Raw genomic sequence first — 22590 nt, 5'->3', positions numbered from 1 at the left:
GAGTGGGGCCTATGCCAAAAGCCCTAAGAGTCACATCTTACTGAAGCTTCTATGTCTGTGCCTGGCCTCAGATACCTTTCTCTGCACATTGGTCTGCTCCCATTCCTACCATTAATCTCTCAGATGCGTGAAAACCTGAGTTGTGCTGAGCCACCAGGTGCCACAGCCACCTCGCTGTGTGTGGGAACCAGGTGCTGACACACGTCTATCCCAGCCTCAGGTTGAGAGCAGGAGCATGGGCGCTCAGTTTTGAAAGACTTGGATGGGGCTGGAGTGCAGTTTGCTGCCAAGCACCTTATGACCAGCACACGCCTGTGAACTCAACACAGGATTCCAGAATGTGCAAGGTGGAGGCAGGAGGATCAGAAGATGAAGATGGGGCTCCTGGCAGCCGGAGAGGCAGATGGGTGAGTGGATCTCTGACTTGTGCATGAGAGACACAGGAGATGTGCCCCAGTGCTACTGTGAAACAGGCTTCCTGGGGTGTCTTTACCTTTATACTGTTAATTCTCTCTAGTCCTGCACACCAGGTGGCCTGGCCAGCTGGCAGGGACTTTGCTGACCTTGGCCTTTTTCCGACTGCTGACCTCTAGGCTGTCCTGCTTTAGGATGTATCTACCCAACCTCCCATAGCCGCCTGTTGTAACGCACTACTTCCCTTCTCTCTGGGCACACAAGCTTTTCCTGCATCAGGAGGGTCAGTCCCTATAACGTGTTCGGATTGTCCTTGGAGAGCCAACGACCCCTCGGCATGGAGCTTTTGCTGGAGGATAAATGGTACCCCAAAAGATGTGCACACCCTAATACCTGACAAGAGAGAACCTGGTGGGAACTGGGAAGATGGCTCAGTTGGTAAAGTGTTCACCCAAAGCATAAGAGCCGGAATCAGATCTGCGACTCCCATGTATGAGCAGCATGACAGCGTGTGCTTGTAACCCCAGCACTAGGAGACACAGGGGATTCTGGGGGCTACCTCCCAGATGCTGAGCTCTAGATTCAGTGAGAGACCCTGTTTCAAACAGTGGAGAGTGAGAGAGGAAGACACATGTCAACCTCTGGCCTCCTGTGCAGTTTAGAAGAGAGGACCAAGGACAGGACTAGGGTGAGATGGGACCAACATCCTGGCCATATCCAAGGGGAACATAAAGCAGCTCCACCAGGTCAAGGGACAGCTGACCCAGGAATCTCCCCCCGAGTGGGGCGCGTATGGCCCTGCAGACACCTGGGTCTTGAACCTCTGGCTACAGAGCTCTCTGGATTGTGGTAGCTTGTTAAAGAAACCTACAGGATAAACATAAAGGAACTGTCAAGGATTGAAAAAAAATGGCAAGACCTAGCCCTGAGTTACTCTGTCCTGTGATGTAGACACTTGGGGATCCCTTGAGCTTCTTCAGGAAGAATTTTCATCACCCAGCATTTCCCATCTGGAGGTTCTAGCATCTCCAGACTTTGGAGCAGCTGTCTCAAGAATCCATGTTGAGCATGGCAGTGTCTGGAATTGAGCTCTGGCTCCAAGGGGACATTGAACCCCTGGACCAGATACATAGATGAGCCAATGCGGCCAGCCCTGCCTCCCGTTCCTACTGCCACCCTGGTAGTGAGGGCAGGATGGGCAAAGGACACAGGTTTATAGCCATGCATAAACAAGCTATCAGGCTGTTTTTACAGCAAGAGGCACTGTATCTGTTGATGTCAGCACGTGCTATCAGCCTGCCCAGGGCCCCAGTGGGATGGCCACACAGGCAGCCCCATTGTTCTGTGCTCTCAGGTGAAGGGCGCACATGTGCCCTGGGGAGGTCATAACTGCCTGAGCCTTTAAAACTGGCAGAGCACTGCAGGCTGGCATTGCCTGGGCAGTGACCTGGAGAGCTAGCAGGTCTGTAATTCCCCAGTGCTTTTTGTTTTTCTCCTTTATATATTTTATAAAAGGATTTTTCCTTTAAAAGCAAAAGGAGAAATTAGTATCAGAATACTCTAGGCTTCAGTAGAATTCTCATCGTCTCTACAGACATCTCTGTGTCAGCGGTGAATGAGCTCCCCTTGTTCATCGACAGTTCCAGAGCAGACTCGGGGCTCATCATACCAACAGAGCAGGTCTGTTCTGGCTACTGCAGCCATCTGAGTGGCTTTCAGGTGAGTGTAGGGGAAGGACTGGGGGCCTCCACTGGTTCAGCACAAGCGAGGCTTCAGTCTTTGCTGAGGAAGGTAGGTTCACTGCTTCTTTGTCCTGACCACTCACTCCATCTCACAGGATGAGGTACACAGGGCTGATGGGAATACTGCTCACCCTGGTCAACCTGCTGCAGCTGGCTGCGACTCTGAGAATTGCAGCCTTCAACATCCGGACTTTTGGGGATACTAAGATGTCTAATGCCACCCTCTCTAGCTACATTGTGAAAGTAAGTTCAGGGTGGCCCAAGTCTGAGAGCAGACATGTGGTCAGGGGAGGTAGTGGCTGTCCTTAAACCACAGTGAAGCTGAGGCCTTACCATACCTGGGTGGATGTCAGCCCAGATTACTGTCAACACTGTCCACGGCTGGCAGGTATCTGACAAGAGTGTAAGCTTGAGAGAGCTGTGCCGTTAAGAGTGGCAGCTGCGGCTCAGGCTCTCTGAAGTTCTGAGGCCCTGAGCTGCTGGTCCAGCTCTGCCCGCCCAGCCTGTCTTGCTCAGCTGTTGTGGCCCTGTCACCAGATCCTGAGTCGCTATGACATTGCTGTGGTCCAAGAGGTCAGAGACACTCACCTGGTTGCTGTTGGGAAGCTACTGGATGAACTCAATCGGTGGGTGACAGTGCTGGAGTCCTAGAATGTAATGACAACCATTTACAGTCTCACTCCCTCTGTGCTCCATTGATGGAGCCTTGATATCAGGGGCCAGGAGGCTCCCTGTCTGGTGAAAAAGTACCTTTGGTTTCCTTTATCCAGGGACATCCCTGACAACTATCGCTATATAATCAGTGAGCCGCTGGGCCGCAAAAGCTACAAGGAACAGTACCTTTTTGTGTACAGGTAAACCCCCACACTGTCAAAGCCCAAGAACACAGCCTGGGGACATACAGACCCCAGACCTGTGCCACAGAGGCTGAGAGAGGTTTGGAGAGCCCAGGCGACCCTCTTTCCCTTGGGAGGCCCTTACAGAGCAGGGGTAGCAATGTGTATTAAGAACTACAGGATAAGGCTCCGGTTGGGTGAACATCTACTTAGGCACCTCTCAAGCCCCAGTCACTTCTTGCCTGGTCTTTCTTTAGGCCCAGCCAGGTGTCTGTTTTGGATAGCTATCATTATGACGATGGCTGTGAACCCTGTGGAAATGACACCTTCAGCCGAGAGCCAGCCATTGTCAAGTTCTTTTCCCCATACACTGGTACGTGCTGTTGTGCTCCTTCCAGCCCTGCTCAGGCCAAGATGGAGTCGCAGATTGCAGCTCACATCTAGATCTCTAGAAGCTGGTGGCAGGGCTGCTGCCTACACTCCCTCAGGGAGCTCCCTCGCCTTCAGCTCCCAGTGGTCTGCATTAACATTCACTGACAAGGATAGTGTCTCCTGTGGGAGACTGCCCCACATCTTCATCTCTGCGCCACAGTTAAAGACGCCCCTGCATAAGGCCCCAGTGTGTCTTCAGACCAGCCCCAACCTAGGCTGGCCTCTGGACACTATGTCGATAGCGTGTCTGCTTCTCCTTAGAGGTCCGAGAGTTTGCGATTGTGCCCTTGCACTCAGCCCCAACAGAGGCTGTGAGTGAGATCGATGCCCTCTACGATGTTTATCTAGATGTCCGGCAAAAGTGGGGCCTGGAGGTGAGACTATCCTAGGGACAATGGGTTCTCTTGGCCCTGTTTGTCCCTGGACCAACAGGCATGTCTCCTGGTAGGACATCATGTTCATGGGAGATTTCAATGCTGGCTGCAGCTACGTCACTTCCTCCCAATGGTCTTCCATTCGCCTTCGGACAAGCCCCATCTTCCAGTGGCTGATCCCTGACAGTGCGGACACCACAGCCACATCCACACACTGTGCTTATGACAGGCAAGCAGCCCCAAAGCAAACCAAGCCTTCACTTGCCCTTTCCTGCTCAAGAGGCAGGAGCTCTGGTTCTTGAGGCTCCTAGTTTTCTTGTCAGAGTGGCTACCAGTGGATGGGGTCCTATCTGGGCACCCTACATGTCCCTGCTACTGCAGGGTCCCTCTTAGTGGCCCTGGGTGGAGTACATTGGACCCTGGGGGCAGCAGAGCTTAACCAAGGACTCTACGTGTCCTTTGCTGGATTCCTTTGCAGGATTGTGGTTGCTGGAGCTCTGCTCCAGGCTGCTGTTGTTCCCAGCTCGGCTGTCCCCTTTGACTTCCAAGCAGAATACAGACTTACCAACCAGATGGTATGTGTCCTTTCCTTCATGTGGTTTAGGTTAGCCAGAAGCCAGCCGGAACCGACTGACTTGGCGATTCCGGCATCGCTCCTGTTTCCCACACTAGATGTGGGTGGGGGCAGTGCAGGCCAGGAGCAGTAGGCTTTCTACCTGCTCACCCTCTGTGGTATGGAGAGCCTCACTCTGACGCCATGTCCTCTGCACCTCCCTGCCTCTGTAGGCTGAAGCCATCAGTGACCATTACCCAGTGGAGGTGACACTCAGAAAGACCTAATGTCATTGAGTTCAGCCACACTGCTTCCGGTGAGGAAGAGTCCACCTCACCTATGTGTGGTACTGCGGCATTCCAACACCTCGGCACAGGGAATGTCTACCACGCGGACTTAGAAATACTGTTTAATTGGAGTAAATAAAGCTGAGCCTGAGCAGGTAGTGGTACTGACTGTGTATTAAGTCCTTCCTCCCCAGGCAGGTCCATCTGTCACCTGAGAAGATGTGGGCTGACACTAGATCCAGTTTCTTGGCTGTCAGTGTCTCTCCAGGGCCTTGACCAGAAGGTCATTCAGGCGGCCTACCATGCCCCGGGGATCATCAACGAGTCCTGCAGCTATCATGGCGTTCTCATAGATCTGAAACACAGGGATGGCATAGTACAATCACGATCGGGGGCTCAGGGACAGCCTGACCTACATCTGACCCTCAGCAAGAGAGCAGCTTCTTACCCCCAAGGCAGAGAAGGATGGACCCAGTCAGACTTTACCTGATCCACTAGCAGCTGGGCTAGCTCCGGCTCACGCTCCCTCAGCTGGTTGAGTTTCTTTATTAGTGTGTGCCTGCATGAGCGAACCAACAGCAAAGTCAGCTGAGGCTAAGCGTTTCCAACCCGGGGCATCTGCTGCTACACGAGGATTACTAGAACACTCAAAGGACTGCAGTGCATCTGCCTAGCATGAAAAAATACACTGATTCTAGAAGTAATCTAGAAAGAGCAACAATCACTGTTGAGAGTGTCAACATCAAAAAATGCAGATGGCGCTGAGTGGCAAGCTCGATCCACACTAGTAAAGGGAAGTGTCTGTAAACGAACTCTATGCTTTTAGGAACGCTACATGGATAGGGAAATAGCACGAAAGACCACTGAGAAGGCACTGAGGGGATGGAGACGCTGACAGTCAGGAATGCTCCCAGAGACCCAAGGACTCAAACATAGTGCCTAGAGATGGCAGCATTTCACGAGCAAGAAGTGCAATAATAAGGATGTGTGCTGGCCAACCAGCCAAAGGCCAACTCATTCTCACCTAGGAACTTAGTTCCAAACCAACTCCAGAACCAACGCTGATACACATGAAATACAGACCTAGAAGAAGGGAAGGGTAAGCCTGAGTCTACGATAGCTTCTTTCACAGGGAAACCCTCTAGTGTAACCCTACAGGAAGCATACAACTAAGGATTAAACCTCCACTTATGAGCTGGAGAGATGGCTCAGTGGTTAAGAGCACTGACTGCTCTTCCAAAGGTCCTGAGTTCAATTCCCAGCAACCACATGGTGGCTCACAACCATCTGTAACAGGATCTGATGCCCTCTTCTGGTGTGTCTGAAGACAGTGACAATGTACTCTAAATCTTAAAAAAAAATTCTTTCACTTAGGAGAAGAGCAGAAAGTAAGACATTTGACAAGTGATGACAGGGATGTTGACGTTATAAACCTCTGCATAGAACACAGGAAGGACTGAGACCATAGCAAGCTCTCTCAGGCACAACAGAACACATGTAAACATGCACTCTCACGGTGGAAGCTACAAAGCTGGAGAAAAGGCTACTCTTAATGCCTTGCCATGGGCTGCACACACACAGCATGTGGTCCTGAGGAGGGAGGGAGGAAGCATGTGCTGCTTATTACACATTACCTGAAAACTTTTCCCATCAATCAATGCCTTTTTGAGTTCTGAACCATGTGACCGTCATACTAAGTCTAAAAACAAGATTGAAATCAGAGTCCTTTGGCATTTTTGTCACTCGTAAAACCAAAACTAGCGGGCTGACATGTTAATCACCTACTCTGGAGTCGTAACATCATGCCGGCCTGTGAGGGAGTAGAAGCACGGCTCACTGCTGCTAGCCAAGGCCGCTTGAGACCTCTCAACCCAGTCATAATGATCTGGCTCAGAAAACAGGGAAAAACCTTTCTACACAGTTTCTAATAACAACTTATGCTCACAAAGTGAAAAAAATGATGTGCCATATCAAAATCTTGAATACATACAAGTCAAAGAGGAAATCAAGGGGTGGAGAGACTTCAGTGGCTAAAAGCACATACAGCACAGAGAAGACTCAGGCTTGGCCCTCAAGCCCGTAACACGCAGCTCGTAACAAGATAACTCCAGCAGTCTCCAACACCTCTGGCCTCTGTGAACACCTGCATCTGTGTGCACATACACAGATGAGGAAAATAATACAATTATCTCTTGAGAAATGAAAATGAACCAAGCCAGGCACCACTGGTGGGGAGTGAGGAAGCTATAGATTTTTTCTCACATTTTTAGCAACTCTGTAACTTCATTAAAACTGTTGCTTAGGTGGTAAAGCATGTCTTTAATCCCAGCACTCAGGATTATGCTCACTCTTTGAGTTTGAGGCCAGCCTGGTCTACAAAGAGAGTTCCAGGACAGCCAGAGGCTACACATAGAAACCCTGTTTCAAAAAACGGAAACAAAAAAACAAAAGAAAACAAAAAAACCCCTATTGCTATATGCAAAACCAATTTACTTCTTATACATTTCAACGATTAAAAAACAAAATTTAAAACAGCCAGTAAGGACATCAAATAACTAAAGACTGTGACATAGGCCTGTGATGCCAGCACTCGGGAAGCAGAAGCAGAAGTCTTTGACTTTCAGGATCCGTCTAGGCTACTCCTAGAAACACTGCCTCAGAGCAACAAAACTGAAAAAGTTCCAACCCCCATAAGTATGCCAGTATCTGTGTGTTTTCTCAGGCTTAACTCGAATATTTATATAAGAAGTCAAGATCCAAGAGTAGCCAGGACCTCACAGAGGAAAAGTCTATGTGCCTCGATCTCACTGTTGCCTAGGAGACTCAAGGACGATGAGGTCAATCCAGCAGGATGGACAAAACATGAAATCAAGAGGACTGGTGAGGCTTAGACCCCGGGACTTTCTGACAGAATGAGATAAAATCAGACCAGATTAAGACAGAATTAACCCAAACCTAAATGATAGAGCCTTTTAGAAAGAACAGATTCCGTAGAAACCATAAAGCAACTAAGACTTATAAATTCAACCATAATAAAATTAAGATCTTCCTCTTATCAAAAGATACCATAAAACAACAGAATGTGAAGCTAACTGTGTATTTGCAAATGGCTTAGCATGGTGGTTATACCTTTAATTCCATCACTTGAGGCAGAGGCAGGGGCAGAGGGGCAGAGGGGCAGAGGGGCAGAGGGGCAGAGGGGCAGAGGGGCAGAGGGGCAGAGGCAGGTGGATCTGTGCGAACTAGAGGCCAGCCTGGTCTACAGAGGAAGCTCCAGGCCACATAGTCTCAAATAAGCAAACTACAAATGAACACTGAATGCAAGGTGTTCACCACATCACGACCTAGGCCTCCTGTGGGGACAGGCTGAGGCAGCTCACACTGCCTGGACCACTGTGGACAGCACATTCTAGAGCAGCCAGGTTCATAGCAACCCTGTTCCTAACAGCTCCAAGTTGTAAGCTACTCAAATCTATCAAACAAGTGAACTGTGTGCTAAGGTGGATGCACACAGTGAGCGCTGGCTGAAAACTGTATCCTGCTACTTATCCCAGGGAGCTCAAATGCCTTTATGGATGGAGATGGCAGAACCAACAACAGGCAAAGTGAGAAAATGTCAGGTCTGTGGTTTAACTCAAGGAAACGGAACTCTAGTAGGGAAATGGGAAACAAATTACATCAGCAACGTTCCATTTAAACTTGCAGTGAGCATCTTTTAACTTGTGCTGAATTCCAAGGGGCTTCTCATAGAACAGCCTTACATGGATGGCATAGAAGCTTTACATTCATACACTAAAGCTCTCCAGACAGAAGGTCCTATGCTCACAACTGGAAGAGCCCTTGACAGGCGCGTGCTGGAGCCCAGGCATACCTGGGGTTGATCTCCAGTGTGGGCTGTAGCAACTGAGCACGCTCCTCCTGGGTCTTGGCCAGCTGCTGCATGCGCAGGAAATGTCGAGCAGCCCCCATCTCTAGCACGGTCACCATGGCAGGGTGGGTGTCCAGGCGGAAAGTCACCTGCAAGCAAGGGCCAGGATGAGGAGGAACCAGTACTAAGGGGCCAGGGGTGACAGGGTCTAAAGCATGGTGAAGTTAACTAGGTCACCAGGGGGAAGGTAGACTGGCCCTGTGGTGGCACTGCTCTGTATCTATTGCTCCAGGCAATTAGCACAGCAAGATGTCTGAGGTACAGACTTGGATGGCTGAGATCCTTCTGCCCAGAGGCTAGGAGACCATCCTGTGAGGAGAGGCAGGGCCTGAGAAGCTCATGTGAGGTCTCAGCATGACAGGAAGCACAAACAAGACCCCTTGGTTAGAGGGAAGCAAAGAAGGTTTTGCAGAGAAGCAGCCGCTGTGAGCAGGCCTAGACCAGCACTGAGCAGACCGTGGGCTTGAGACATAGCTTTAATGGTGAGATGTTATGCCGTGGCCTTGGGAATATGGCAGGAGTCCTCACCCTGGCCTCAGTGCCTTCCTTCCTATGGGGCCACACTAGACCAACAACTCAGAGCTACCACCACCTCTGAAAGGACATCACATTGCACGATAACTGGGGAGAGGCCTTACCTTCACATTGGTGACACGGGACCCCAGTGCATTTCTCATCCATGCCATTAGCTCTTCTGTTTCTTTCTCAGAGAGGCGCTCACCAGCTGTACAAGAGGAGTGAATGAAGCTAGGGCCACTTTGCACTTTGTGGCCTCCACTTAGCACATTCCCAGGCTGTCTCTAGCCATACTACCTCACTAGAAACTAGGGACAGAGGCACTTGGAAATACTTCTCACCTACACAGAAAACATTAAAAACACCTGTGGTTGCCCCCGGCCTCTAAATTTTTTAGGACTTAAAAATAAAAATCTGAGCCCAACCAAAGTTGCACATATCTCAGAATAGTGAGGCTGGAGGATCAAGGCCAACCTGGGCTACAAAAAAGACAGGGGGTCAGGGAGGAGAGTAGTGGGAGCAGTTCCTTCCAACTCTCTTTTTAAGATGAACTACAAGAGCCTTCCCAGGAGAAGCAGGAACCCCTGTGTCTTGGGCCCTGGACATTGCCCACTGCTTGTTACGACTTTCCCAAGCAGCATCTTACAGACTGCTGAACCAGAGCCCAAGTGAGGAATGCTATGCACTCATGGGCAGGTCAACAGAGCCCCATGGGACACATCCAACAACCGCATGGGACCACGCCCCCAGAGAGATGGGAGTCAACCTGGAGATGTGTCCTCAAACTTTTCCTCCTTGTAGTGATCAACGACGATGTCCGTCTCCACAGAGATCAGCTTCTTCTTGTCAAACTCCCGCAGGTGCAGCAGAGTGAGCTCGTCGAACTGCTCGTAGCAGAAGAGCACCTGCAGGTTCAAGTCTGTGAGCTGCGGCAGAGTGCACTGCTGTGGACACTGGGGTGTGGGGCCTAAGCAACACCCCACAGAGGAGTCTGAGGGCTCTGGCTGCCCTGCCACATGCACACATTAGTCAGGAATAAGTCCCCCTGCCACGCAGGGGCAATGACAGCCACATCACAGACCGGGCATTGCCTCACACCACATAGCCTCCGGCGCCTCAGTCAGTCAATTTCTCTCAGGCAGAATAGGGAGTTCAGCCCTTCCCTCAGCGCTCAGACACCGTAAGATACATTCTTGGCCCAGCAGCAAGACAGAGCCCACCTACCTCAGTCTGTTTCTGCTTCATGGCTTCATAATAGGGTGAATGTTCAGCCAGGTGACGGTTAGGGGCACACAGGTAATAGATGTTGCGGGTGCCAGCCTGCATTCGGCTGGCGTAGTCTGATAAGCTGGTCAGCTGCCCAGCAGGCAGGGCTGAGGACTCATACCGTAGCAGCTTTGCAATATCCTCCTGCAGACACATGGGCAAGTCACTGCTTACTCCAGAGCCAAGACCTGAGCGTGATTCCTAATTCAGACTCTGCAGCTTTCTGGCTCCCCAGCCTGGTCCCGAAAGACCATGGTGGACTCTGAGTTTCAGATGAACCCCACTGAAGATATAAAGAACTGTGAGAAAAACCTTTGAACCTAGTGGCCTAAGGCCTCCTGTAGAGCTGGGTAAGCTATCTCAGGGTGTCCAGCTCCCACTCATAGCAGACCTTACTTCAGGGCTCAGTATCTTCTCTTTTTCCTCAGTGACAACCGGACAGTTCCCAGCCTCCTTGGGGCCAGTAAGTAGTGTTCGTTACCAGTTCTGGCTACTGGAGTATGTGGCAAAGAGAAGGGCCGGCCTTATGGGAACAGGACACAAACACACAAGCAATGCAGCCCTCACAGGCCGTGTAGAACAAAGAACAGAGGTAGGTCCCTGGAGTTGTCAGCTGGATGCTACATTATCTAAGACATTGTCACCACTGACCATCCCAGCACACAACCTTGAGGAAAGGGTATAAGGTATCCAAATTTGGGACAGATCCAAATGAACACGCTACTATGCCTTGAACTCCTAGTAGACAGAGACAGACCTACAGAACTGCCAAGACCAGGTATGGCCACATCCACATCATAGGTACATCTGGCTCTCATCATGCGCAAATACACCTAGTTAAAAATGTATTCCAAGCACTCGGAAAAGGCCCTGCCTGGCTCAGCAAATGCTATTAGATGCTATTAACTAACTGTGAGACTAGGGGCTAGAGAAAAGGCTCAGCAACTACAGGAGCTACACAATCTTCACAAGGGCTGGGATTCAGATCCCAGCACTTATAGTGACTGGGTGTCTCACACACCTTTAACCCTAGCTCCATGGGGTGTCCTGGCTCTTAACGAGTCATGGTGCCCTAAAGGGGCTGATGGAGAGTGCCGGAAGGACACCCTGCACCACACTCCCGGCCTTCACAGGTACCCACAGATACCTCTGCAGATGACTAAATCTTGAAAAGTGAGGTCAAGGGGGGTTGGGGATTTAGCTCAGTGGTAGAGAGAGCACTTGCCTAGCAAGCTCAAGACCCTGAGTTCGGTCCCCAGCTCCAAAAAAAAAAAGAAAAGTGAGGTCAACAAGAGTGAATGTGTCACGTACTGATCATAAATGCTCCCAAGAGCTCATGAGCTGGCTGCCCAAAGCAGCTGAAGCTGCTGACCACATGACTGACAAACGCATGAGCTCATGGCTAACTGGGCTAACAGGAAATGACAGGCATTAAGACTGGGGTCTAGGTGGTAGAACCATTGGGGGTGTGTCCTTTGTCTGTAGCCCCTTCTCTCTTTTCTGCTTCCTGTCACCACATGCTCCAAGTGTAATATCCATGCCAAAGGGTCGCTTCTCTCCTTGAAAGTCATCTCCTCAGCTCCTTTGTCACGGTGATGGACAACAGCTGGAACCTGCTGCTAACCTGGTGGAAGAAGTCCCAGGGAGGAGCCACGGAGCCAGACTATTCAGGGACAAACGTACTCTTTTTCAGCAATCACCCTGCCAATGGTAGTGTTAGGAACTCTGGGGGTTGGGGATTTAGCTCAGCGCTGAAAAGAAGTAAAACACAAAGAACTCTGCCAAGTACACAGTGGCTACTGACTACGTTTTAAATTTTTTTAGTATTTCTTCTTTTTTTTTTTCCCGGAGCTGGGGACCGAACCCAGGGCCTTGTGCTGGCGAGGCAAGTGCTCTACCACTGAGCTAAATCTCTAACCCCTACGTTTTTCGTTTTTGACGACTCGACATAAGTTATAGTCACTTGGGAACAAATCCCAACTGAGAAAGATGCCTCCTTACTGGCCTATAGGCAAGTCTGTGGGTACTCTCTTCATTAATGACTGGTGTTGGAGGGCACCTCTGTGGGTGGCACCAACCCTGGGCAGGTGGTCCTGCGTACATAAGAACAAAGACTGAGTAAGCCCTGTAAGCAGCACTCCTCCATGGCTCCTGCTTCAGTCCCTGCCTTAGTTCCCGTTCATAAGACTATAAATGTGGGCCAAGCAAACCCTGTCATCCCCAAGGGGCTTTTGGTAGTGGTGCTGCATCACAGCAAAAGGAAACTTAACTAACTTAACCCACCCTCACCCCTGCTCTCTGTACTTTCCTTAAACCCACAACACCTCTCTTCCTGCCAGCTGCTGGGGCCAGGGTGTCAAGAGACAAGAGACCTTGACCTGGGACAGGAGTATGATGTCTGATTGTGACCACCACACTACCTGGATGGAGAAGTGCCTAGGAGACGCAAACCACACCTCTGCATGGCCTGGGAGGATGCTCCAAGCCCTCCCCTGCATCAGTGGACTCCAGCAGTTGGTACAGATCTAAGCACTCTGTTCTGTTAGCTCCCCAGTGACAAAGTACCTGAGAAAGCCAACTTGAAGGAGCCAGAGTTGACTGAAGAGAGCACTCAGACAGCTAACTGAGAAGCACCCAGTTAATTCCTGAGTGTGGGTGGCACCATCACAGACTGGGGGCAGGTAAAAGCAAGAGAAAAGACAGTCACAGGAATTCTGTTCTGACTTCAGCCACACTCACATCGCACTTGACTGACACCTCTGTATCTGAAGCAGGTAACTGTGGCCTTAAGTGGCTTTGTCACGTGTTCTGTCAGTGACTGGACCCTGGCTAACACAGGTAAGGACACATACAGACCTGCTGTGTCTACCAGAACAGATGCAGGAGTGCAGTGTTCCCACTGTGACGCATGTGACTTGTCACAACATCCAGGACAGCCTCTGCCAGCTTCCTCTGTAGCAACAGGGCTGAAGCTGACAGGGAGGACGGAGATCAACCTACCTTGATGTCTTGCTCAGCGGTGGTCACAATGCCCTCCCTCATGAACAAGCCATAATCTTCAAAAAACTTGGCATATTTTTCAGCATCTTTTTTACTCTGGTCAATGAAGAATTTGATCAATCTCTGTTGTAGAACGTCCCGGAGTTTCCTACAGAACACAAGTCACTCACTGTCAACAGAGTTTCTTTCAAGTACCAGGGCTATGGGGGCAAGAGAAATGCGTACACACCAGAAACTGAAGGAGCAGTCAGGCGTAGCTGGAGCCAAAGGGAAACTATAGAACAAAAGGTGCTGTGCTGCTCCCTAACGGAAGCTCACTAGGATGCCCTGCAGGAGGGTGGAGGTACAGACTGACAGTCCCTCAGGACAATCAACAGTGGACATCTCAAGGTGTCTATCCTGAGCAGCAGCAGGGACCACATATGAGAAATAAGGAGAGGGGCTTGCACTGAAACACGTGACAAAATCACTACCAACAGGGTTAAAGCAGGTCATGATGAAGCCAACCAGAATCACCGTCCAACAGCCCTAGAGCTAGGAGGAAAGGTCTGCTCCAAAAAACCCAACCCACCCCAGCCCAGCCAGGAAAACCCCAGTGGGGATAAGTTCCAGCACAGTATGTAGACACAGAAGGGCTGCACCTACACTGCAGGGCTTCTTGTCTTTAGCTCAGGGTACATGTTCCACACTGTACAGCCTGAGACATACACACTGGGCATATCACACGCACACTGTGTAACTTGGCAAAGTGTGACTCTGTGATCAGGACGTTTTTACTGCATTATCCATAAAGGCAATCAGGATCAAGTGCACAGAAGTAGGCTTTAGTAAAAGACGGTCACTGTCCTAGGTTTTCTATTGCTGTGATTAAAACAGAGCCATGAACCCCAGTGCCTGGTGTGCCTGGGCCAGCACAAGGGGCACAGTGAGGCTTGTTAAAGGGACAGAAGTCAGTGCAAAGGCAGTGCCAAGTCAGAATAATATGAGGATAAGATACATATTGACAGGAATGGATTGCTCCCTGACTAAAATGGGTAATCAGCACAACAAGCAAGCAGTAAATGATTTTAAAATACTACTGAATACTAGTGAAAGGGGTTGTCTAGCATGTATGAATCTCTGAGTTCAACCTAGCACTACTTAAAAATCCATGAATAAGATACTAATAATTTAGTTGGGAAGGCAGCTCGGGGGTAGGAAAAACAAACAAAAACAGAGGGAAAAAACCCCAAGAACCAACAATGTGTGTGCACGAGCTCACATGCCTCCCCCTGCACATGACTCGCATTGGAAGAGCAAGAGTCCCGAATGGAGAGAAGCCTTAAAAACTTCCCTTGCCAGAGTGTCAAAGTGAGCATCACTAGCCAAGGGCAAGCATACACTGCTGCACCCACAGGACAGCCTCCTGTGTTCTCTCCTGGGAGCATCAGCCGTTTCCAAGGACAAGGCCACTCTACAGAGTGGCTGGCCTGAGTGCCAAAGGGATCCCTCTGGGAAAGGCAGGCGAGCCTCCATATGATGTTGCCACCAGGAGCAAGGGACAGACCGGTTGGCAATCACTCAGTGAATGAACAGAACCAGACAAGAGATGGCTCCCCACTGTGGTGACGACATTTCACTCTTCATGAGGAGAGAGTCACAAGACTTCCTCAGGCCAGAAATCAACTCTTCTCGAGATTCCAATAATTCTCTGGCCATGGCTAAACAAGCTTGGAAATACTGAAGTTTAAGATGTGGGCTGTTGGCTGGAGTGGACCTGGTGCAGCTGCCTGAGCCGCCCATGCTCCTATAAGGGATCCCCAATTTTCTCGACAGTCCTTATTTTCCCTGTCAGCTCCCTCTCCACTCTACTACATTGTCTCCTAGGAAACACACAACATCATAAAAACCTGGGTGCTTACAACTGAGGGATAAAGGCAGCAGACCCACTGGGGCTTGTGGACAGACAGTGACAATGACACAGCAAGGCCAACTGCTGGTTCTCAAGTTCTTCTAGGTAGAAAGAAATCCTTGTAGGGTGGTGACACCCCAACACACAGAGAAGAAGATGGCATCAGGAAGACAACAAGCCTCAGAAGGCCCACAGCAGGCCTCGCCCCACTTGGGAAGTTCCTGGTTCTCTCACATTCTGAACTAAGCAATTCCTCCTTCCAAGGGTGAGCTCAGACTGACCACCCAGCCCCCCAAGCACAGACAGGAAGGAGGGACAGTGCCTCAGGGCCCAACACAGCTGCTCAGTTAGACTGGGGCACTGAAGCTCTAGGAGTCTAGGAGCTGTGTCTCCACAGGCCTGACCTCCTAGTTTTAGAAGAGCATCCCAGACCCAAGCCAGCTATATTCTTGGTTCTAGGGGGTGACCCCCACCTTATCCTAGAATCCCTCCAACTGTACCATACCCAGGCTGGATGTCAGGGATGGGTCACAAGTAGGATCATGTCCCAATACCATAACTCTTCAAAGCTAGGCTACATTAGTGGGGAGCAAGTCAGCTGTGCACTTCCCATCCAGAGCCCGTACCGACACATGTACTGCCCACCTTCACCACCAGCAGGGGAAAAGCACCACCATGGAGCTTAGAGCTGCCCTGCAGTGCTGCTCTGCATTCTCCCATGTGGGGTCAGCAACATCAGAGTGGGCCGAGGGGAAGGACCAAGTTCTTTCTTCGTTCATTATAATTTGTATGTAATGGGACAGAAACGTATCCCCCACCTAAGAGCCGGATGAATAAACTGTGTAGTTGTCACTCGTGCTTCCTAAGATACAAGCTGAGGCGCCGACAGTGCAGGCCTCAGCCTGGGCCCAGCAGAGCACTTTTCCTGGGTTCAACTTCAGCAGCTGCCCAGCCAAACCCAAACTCTTCCCGACTACAGAATGAGTTGCTCAGCAGTAAACTCCAGAGGTCAGAATACCTATGAGGTCCTGGAGGGATCCTGCCTTCAGGCCTCTCTTCCCCCTTTGCTCTTGGCTTCTGAGAAGCACACCTGGGGCAGAATCAAGTCAAGGACAGCCCTCACAAGAGTGCCCTGCCCGCTGCCGGCTGGGCTTACCGGATGAGGGCGCTCTCCTGCAGGAGCTCTCGGCTGAGGTTCAGGGGGATGTCCTCACTGTCCACCACACCTGAGAAGACAGGGAACATTAGAACCCCTGTACCCATGGGCCCTCAACCATAACCTGAGGCCTTCACATTCTGAATTGGCTTTTCCCCACTGCCTGGCCTCATGCAAGCTGTAAAGGAGGAGAAGGAAGGGCAGGGAGCGCTCACTACTCCTCAGTCCTGCTCAGGGGCAGTGGGCAGTATGGCAGTCCCAGTGTAAAACGCTCTCAGGGCAAGACTGGCACATACCAACCATCCCAGCATTCAACTTCAAAGTACTAAGTTACTGTGTAATCTCAGAACTCAGAGACTGAGGCCTGACCTTGTATCAAAAGAAAGAGAAAAAAACCCAACTGTATCATGGATAGCACTGGTCTTTGTGCTATGAAAGTAAATGCTGAACTCTTTGCTGAACCATAATCTCAGGTCCGGCAAAATTCATGCATAAATCTGATATTCAGGCTGAATTTCTAAACATGAACAAACAATACCCCTGTGCTTCCTCAACCAGCTAGGCTGCTTCCAGAGGCTCTGAGCTCCTCTCCTGCCTGCCCCATGCTGAGTCCGGCAAGGTAAGGATGGTTTGGGACACACAGAAGTGAATACAGTGGGCGGCACGAGAACACATGGTCATGACACTTCGGACATGGGGTCACTGTCAGTCTGGGTGTCACAACAGTACCTCGAACGAAGCGCAGCCACTTGGGCAGGATATCCGTAGCCTTGGTCTGGATGAGCACCTTGCGGCTATACAGTGCCACACTGGAGCCCAGCTCCCTGCTCACGTCAAACATGGATGGTTTCTGGGAGAAAAGAAGTAATGATCAGGTAGCACCAGATGAACCCACCAGATAAGGGGAGGAAGGAAGGGAAGATTGAGGACAGAGCATGGGTTGCATGGATAATGAGCCCTGGGGTAAACAGGGCCATGGTGAGAATGGACACCATTCCTCCCGTCTTGGCTCTGCTGGAATCCACAAGTGAAGCCTCCCCTAGCCATACCCAACAGGGAACATCAATCAAGTCTAAGGCGCCCCCAAAACAGTTACAATGTACTAGAAGTCAGAACCAGCAAACCATGGCCTCTAGGCCAAAGTCAGCATGGGCTTCCCTACCACCATTGCAAGATGGGGCCTGTATTAATTAGCTTATTTAATGTACATGAGTGTTCTATCTGCTTGTACTCCTACACACCAGAAGAGGGCATCAGATCTCATTATGGATGGTTGTGAGCCACCATGTGGTTGCTGGGAATTGAACTCAGGAGCTCTGGAAGAGCAGCCAGTGTTCTTAGCCACTGAGCCATCTCTCCAGCCCTGGTTCTTACTTTTTAAAAAAACTGGTTGTGGGATAATCACCAGGAATCTCTCCTGACACAGGAAGACGTGAAGCTCAGGTTTTGGCATTGGAGGTTCCATGGAGCAGTGCAGCATGCTCACCACTCCAGCTCTCACATGGGTTTGCAAAGCCCAGAGGCTGCGATCTTAGAGACACTACTGAGCTTCAGTGCTGGCTGATCTAGGAAGTCAATGAGCTGAGACCCAGCATTCCTGCTGATCCATGGGTAGCGAGGGTCTTACCCAAAATCTTTTATTTTTTTATTTTTTAAAAAAGATGTATTTATTATGTATACAGCGTTGCACCTGCATGTACACATGCAGGCCAGAAGAGGGCACCAGATCTCATTACGGATGGTTGTGAGCCACCATGTGGTTGCTGGGGATTGAACTCATGACCTCTGGATGAGCAGACAGTGCTTTTAACCTCTGAGCCATCTCTCCAGCCCCTTACCCAAAATCTTAACCCACGTTTAGGGAGGATAAAGGCCAACCCAGACTTTTCTGAGAGAAATATAAACCGAGTGCTACCAGGGTCCACTGAAGTGAGGCAGGGAAATAGACCTGACTATGTGTCTGCATTCCTGCACCACAATGGCAAACCTATGCAGATCTTCTGAGGGAACCCCTGCTGTGAGCAGAGTTACCCCTGCACCTTTGGCCTGCCCAGAGCTACTCAGGACCAGCCCAGCACCTCACCATCTCTGGCACATAGAAGATGCTGCGGATATTGAGTGGGGCGTCCGTCTTGTAGTGCAAAATGAAGCGAGGCTTATCGTAAGCCTGTGCGATGTAACGGTAGAATTCCTCGTGCTGAAATTCACTGATGTCCTTTGGGTCCATCATCCAGATGGCCTGGAAATTTATATCAAAGGGAGGTGTCATGTCACAAACATATTTCTCCATGGCTGCACAGGACCTAGACTCATGGACAGAGCAGCAGGGACTAGGAAGCCCCTATATTGACAGCTCCAGCATTGGTGCAGGGTGACGGTGACACAGGGGAGAGAGGCAAAGGCTCTGAATCGAGAGCCCCTGCCTGTGACAGCAGGCTGGGCAGGACTAACCAGGGGCCACACAGGAGTGTACTTAGCAGAGATAACGACACTATTCCACAGGCAAGCCCTGATCTATCCATGAAACGGAATGCTACTCACTCACAAAAAGGAGCAAGGCTATGCCTGTTACGACTAACTCCCAAATTAGGCAAATCTAGACAGAGAAAGTTGATTGTATCTCTAAGGTCTGTAAATGAAAACTGCTAGTGGGGACAGGTCTGCTTCTCAGGATGCTCAAAGTGTTCTAAACCAGCTGTGGAGATATTCCTGGCTAAATATAAAAACAATTGCCACTCAGTAAGTGGGGCAGAGGGGAGCACTCTGTGATATGTAATTTATTTTTTTCTTTTTTTAAAACAATTTTAAAAAATTTTATGTATGTAAGTACACTACAGCTCTCTTTGTGCACACCAGAAGAGGGCATCAGATCTCATTACAGATGGTTGTGAGCTACCATGTGGTTGCTAGGATTTGAACTCAGGATGTCTGGAAGAGCATCAAACACTGAGCCATTTCTCCGGCTTGTGATATGTAATTTATTCTTCAAGGAACAATGCCTACACCCCATAACGCTCATCTCTCCTGATTCTAAGCAATGTCTCCATATTTTGCCTCCTAGAAGGTTCCTACAGCTGTTTGAGCCTCACAGGCAGCCCAGGGCCTCACCTGCAAAGTGTTAATCCGCCTTCCGTTAAGGTACAGGGGGAAGCTGACAAAGTTACTGTACTTTGTTACCACATCTGGAGGAGAAAGAGACACAGTGAAGACCACAGCCTACCAGGGGAGGCTCGCCTGCTCTGTCAGGACACCGCCCAGTGGCAGAGGAGCTGTGCTCTCAGGAGCTTTCAGTGTGACAGCCAGAGAGCAAAACAATGGCCAGAAGCACTCACCTTCCCCAAGCTCCCAGAAAACCTAGGTTTAGAAGGGTCTGCCCAGCGGGTGCTGGTCCCAAGCCCTCATGGCATGACAAAACCCCAGCAGGCTAAAACCACAAGGGCTATACAGCCCTGCCATCAGGACTCCTGAAGCAGGGCTGACGGGAACTTGTTTTCCACAGATATGGCAGTGAGTGGGAGGCTGCGTTCCCTCCTGACCCCATCCAGGCCCAGCTGTCCTCACCTTGCACCCGGGACTCGTTGGCGAAATCTTTGCAGTCTGACTTGAGGTGGATGATTATTTTGGTCCCAGGTCTAACTCCTGAAGCTTCAGCAATTTCAAACACTCCAGAACTAAAACAGGGAGGAGAGAAAACCCAGTTCCACAGCTTGCTGTGGCCCAAGCCCTGTGCAGCTGCCTCAACCGCTTCCGTGGGGTTTTCACAAGAGAAGCCCACACTTGACAGTGGAAACAGAATGAAGACCACCCCGTTCCTGTTTTCCTTTTCAAAATAAAATCTTGCTAAGTTGCTCAGCCGGATTCAAACTCCTCCTGCCTCAGTAGCACCCTATGTGCTGGGGATTAGAGGCCTGTGCCACCCTACCTAGCTCTGTAGCTCCCGACTCTGACAGGAGTCGAGGACACCCACAAAGTGCTGTCTTCAGTCACCCCGTCACCCTCTACGAGAATTTCCTGAGCATGTGACTGGAAAGTAGGCCCAACCCAGCAACACATCAGCGAAGGATGCTGGGGACGGAGGCTGACTCCATGGCAAGGGGACCCCCAATCCGAGCCATGCTGGCACCGTGCAGTGCCCACATTGAACAGCTCTTGGGGAATATGCTGAGCTGCAGACTGAAGACGGGTGCTGGAGTCAGCTTCCTGGCTCAGGAGAACAAGCACCGATACGACTGGAGACTTAGTTTTCCCTTTTGTGGATGTTGGCTTTGAATCTTCGATGTGTGTTCATGCTGGAATACTCAGAGGACAGGAAACTAGCGAGGAGCCTCGGGCAGGGTGGACTTCAAAGGAGGGGAGAGAACACAGTGGCATAAAGAGTTAAATGGGGAGAGGGATGAAACTGTAGGACAGAGGGGGACAGGGAGGAGTAACTAACACTAAGGACATTTCCAAAGTCATGGACATCTACTGCAGACACCTCCTAAAACACACACACACACATGGAGTCTGAATGTAGTAGCCTATGATGGGCAATATCCTGCTTGACTCAGAGGATAACAAAAGGCCCAGGTTTGCTTCTTCTAACGCTGTTAGCTATGAGAAGATGAACTGGGGATTATTGCCAGCGCTCTTGGTTGCCCTTCCAAAGTGTACAGTAAGGTCTCACTGCTGAAGACACAGGCACTGAGTCAGAGAGCACAGACAAATCAAGCTTACCGCCTTGCTAGCTTTCACAGTGATGGAAGGCGCTGTGCTTTTTCCCAAGGGAAGAGAAATCACCATCTCTTTTTTTTTTTTTTTTTTTTTTTTGGTTCTTTTTTTCGGAGCTGGGGACCGAACCCAGGGCCTTGCGCTTCCTAGGCAAGCGCTCTACCACTGAGCTAAATCCCCAACCCCGAGAAATCACCATCTTAACCAGCTGTGAAACCTGCAAACTACAATGACCACCTTGGCAAAACATGCCTGCTGGCACGATGGTGTTACGAATGTCATGGGAATGACCAACTACTCTCTGATTAGACTTAAGACCTGTTCCACAAGTTGGAACCTCACCTGGCACAATTACTGGTACCAAGAACCCATGGGCAGACAGTTCATAGGCCCTCAGGGAGAAGCTAGAACAAATACTTTGCTAAACGAACACAGTTTTAAACTGACTTAGTGATAGCCAGAGATGAGTACATCTGCCACCCCTCATCAAGAAGCTTTTGTTTCCAATGTGCGGTGGTTTGGATGAGATTGGCCCCACAGGCTCATATCTGAACACTTGGTTCCCAATTGGTGGAAATGCTTGGGCAAAATTAGGAAGTTTGGCATTATTGGAGGGGTGTCACTGAGGGCAGGCGTGGCTACTTCAAAGGATGTGCACCGTTCCCAGCATGCCCTCTCTGCCTCCTGCTTTTGGAACAAGATAGCTCTCAGCTATTCCTGCCACCATGCCTTTGCTCCACTAGAGACTCTAACTCTCTAAATCCATCAGCCCAATCAAATGCATTCTTTTATACATTGTCTTGGTTGTGGCGTTTGTCAGAGTAATTAAAAGGTACTTAGACACAGTGGATGGTAATTAACACACAGAACCACAAAGTGCCAAGAGTACGAGACAGCGGCGTGCTCAGCCACAGATGGGAGAAACCAAGGCTCCCAGATCGTTATAAAGAAGGGACGGAAAGGTTGGAAGAGCAGGGGTGACTACAGGGACAGTGTTTTCTTACACAGCAGGCCATTACACAGATGAGCTCTCAGTAGGCAGACAGCATGCACAAGACCTAGTGCTCAAGCCAGATGAAACCCCAGCATGGGGTTGGGAGGTGGGCAGTGCTAAGGAGAGACTTGCAAATTGAGAGCTGTTTGGAAAGAGAAAACCACTTTTCAGGTCACAGGGCTGGTTGATCACTCTCCCGAGAAGGGTATGCCCCAGAGTATACAAACAGCATAGACTGAACTGGATGTGTTTTTAAAAAATGAGGACTCAAAGTAGAAAGGGCCGGGAAAGGGGAACAGGTGGGTGGGTGGGTGGGTGATCAAAATCCATGGCACGGAATTCTCAAAGAAAGAGTAAGAGTTGAGAATACTGGAAATCACAGTGGGAAAAAAAGAAAACTTGAGTTTGGCTGAGGCCCCATTCTCTTCAAATGCAGTCTGAATTTATTTCACCATATCACCCTGTCAGGTATCACCCCTAAGTGTGGGAGA

The 22590-nt window shown here is 50.1% G+C and overlaps 2 protein-coding genes across 3 annotated transcripts in view; one reads left to right on the top strand and one right to left on the bottom strand.

The window, feature by feature from the left end:
- Window positions 1-1716: 1716 nt before the first annotated feature.
- Window positions 1717-4796, top strand: Dnase1 (deoxyribonuclease 1). 2 transcript variants are annotated; one of them, XM_087569993.1, is made up of 10 exons: window positions 1717-1876; window positions 2009-2133; window positions 2252-2399; window positions 2694-2782; window positions 2927-3010; window positions 3250-3365; window positions 3686-3798; window positions 3873-4027; window positions 4277-4373; window positions 4585-4796. In XM_087569993.1, the coding sequence occupies exons 3-10, from the start codon at window positions 2253-2255 to the stop codon at window positions 4636-4638; spliced, it is 855 nt and encodes a 284-aa protein (XP_087426119.1). In that variant the 5' UTR covers window positions 1717-1876; window positions 2009-2133; window position 2252; the 3' UTR covers window positions 4639-4796.
- The window catches only part of Trap1 (TNF receptor-associated protein 1), a 33633-nt gene continuing 15837 nt past the window's right edge, over window positions 4795-22590 (bottom strand). The window contains 12 exon segments of the mRNA NM_001039001.1: window positions 4795-4993; window positions 5125-5197; window positions 8510-8655; window positions 9205-9290; window positions 9849-9987; window positions 10307-10492; window positions 13349-13496; window positions 16396-16465; window positions 17125-17245; window positions 18479-18634; window positions 19504-19577; window positions 19957-20066. Of these exon segments, the coding sequence (NP_001034090.1) occupies window positions 4892-4993; window positions 5125-5197; window positions 8510-8655; window positions 9205-9290; window positions 9849-9987; window positions 10307-10492; window positions 13349-13496; window positions 16396-16465; window positions 17125-17245; window positions 18479-18634; window positions 19504-19577; window positions 19957-20066 (1411 nt within the window). The 3' untranslated portion in view covers window positions 4795-4891.

Source organism: Rattus norvegicus, chromosome 10, assembly GCF_021556685.1.
Source record: "Rattus norvegicus strain SHRSP/BbbUtx chromosome 10, alternate assembly SHRSP_T2T, whole genome shotgun sequence".
NCBI classification, from domain to species: Eukaryota; Metazoa; Chordata; class Mammalia; order Rodentia; family Muridae; genus Rattus; species Rattus norvegicus.
Note: the sequence above shows the minus strand (reverse complement) of the source record. Positions and strands in the feature narration are given on the sequence as shown.

Excerpts from the sequence above, each read along its gene's own strand:
- Dnase1 (XM_087569993.1), top strand. The coding sequence starts at position 2,253 with ATGAGGTACACAGGGCTGATGGGAATACTGCTCACCCTGGTCAACCTG. Across the intron at positions 2,783-2,926 it reads CTACTGGATGAACTCAATCG|GGACATCCCTGACAACTATC; the intron begins GTGGGTGACAGT and ends TCCTTTATCCAG. Across the intron at positions 3,011-3,249 it reads CAGTACCTTTTTGTGTACAG|GCCCAGCCAGGTGTCTGTTT; the intron begins GTAAACCCCCAC and ends GTCTTTCTTTAG.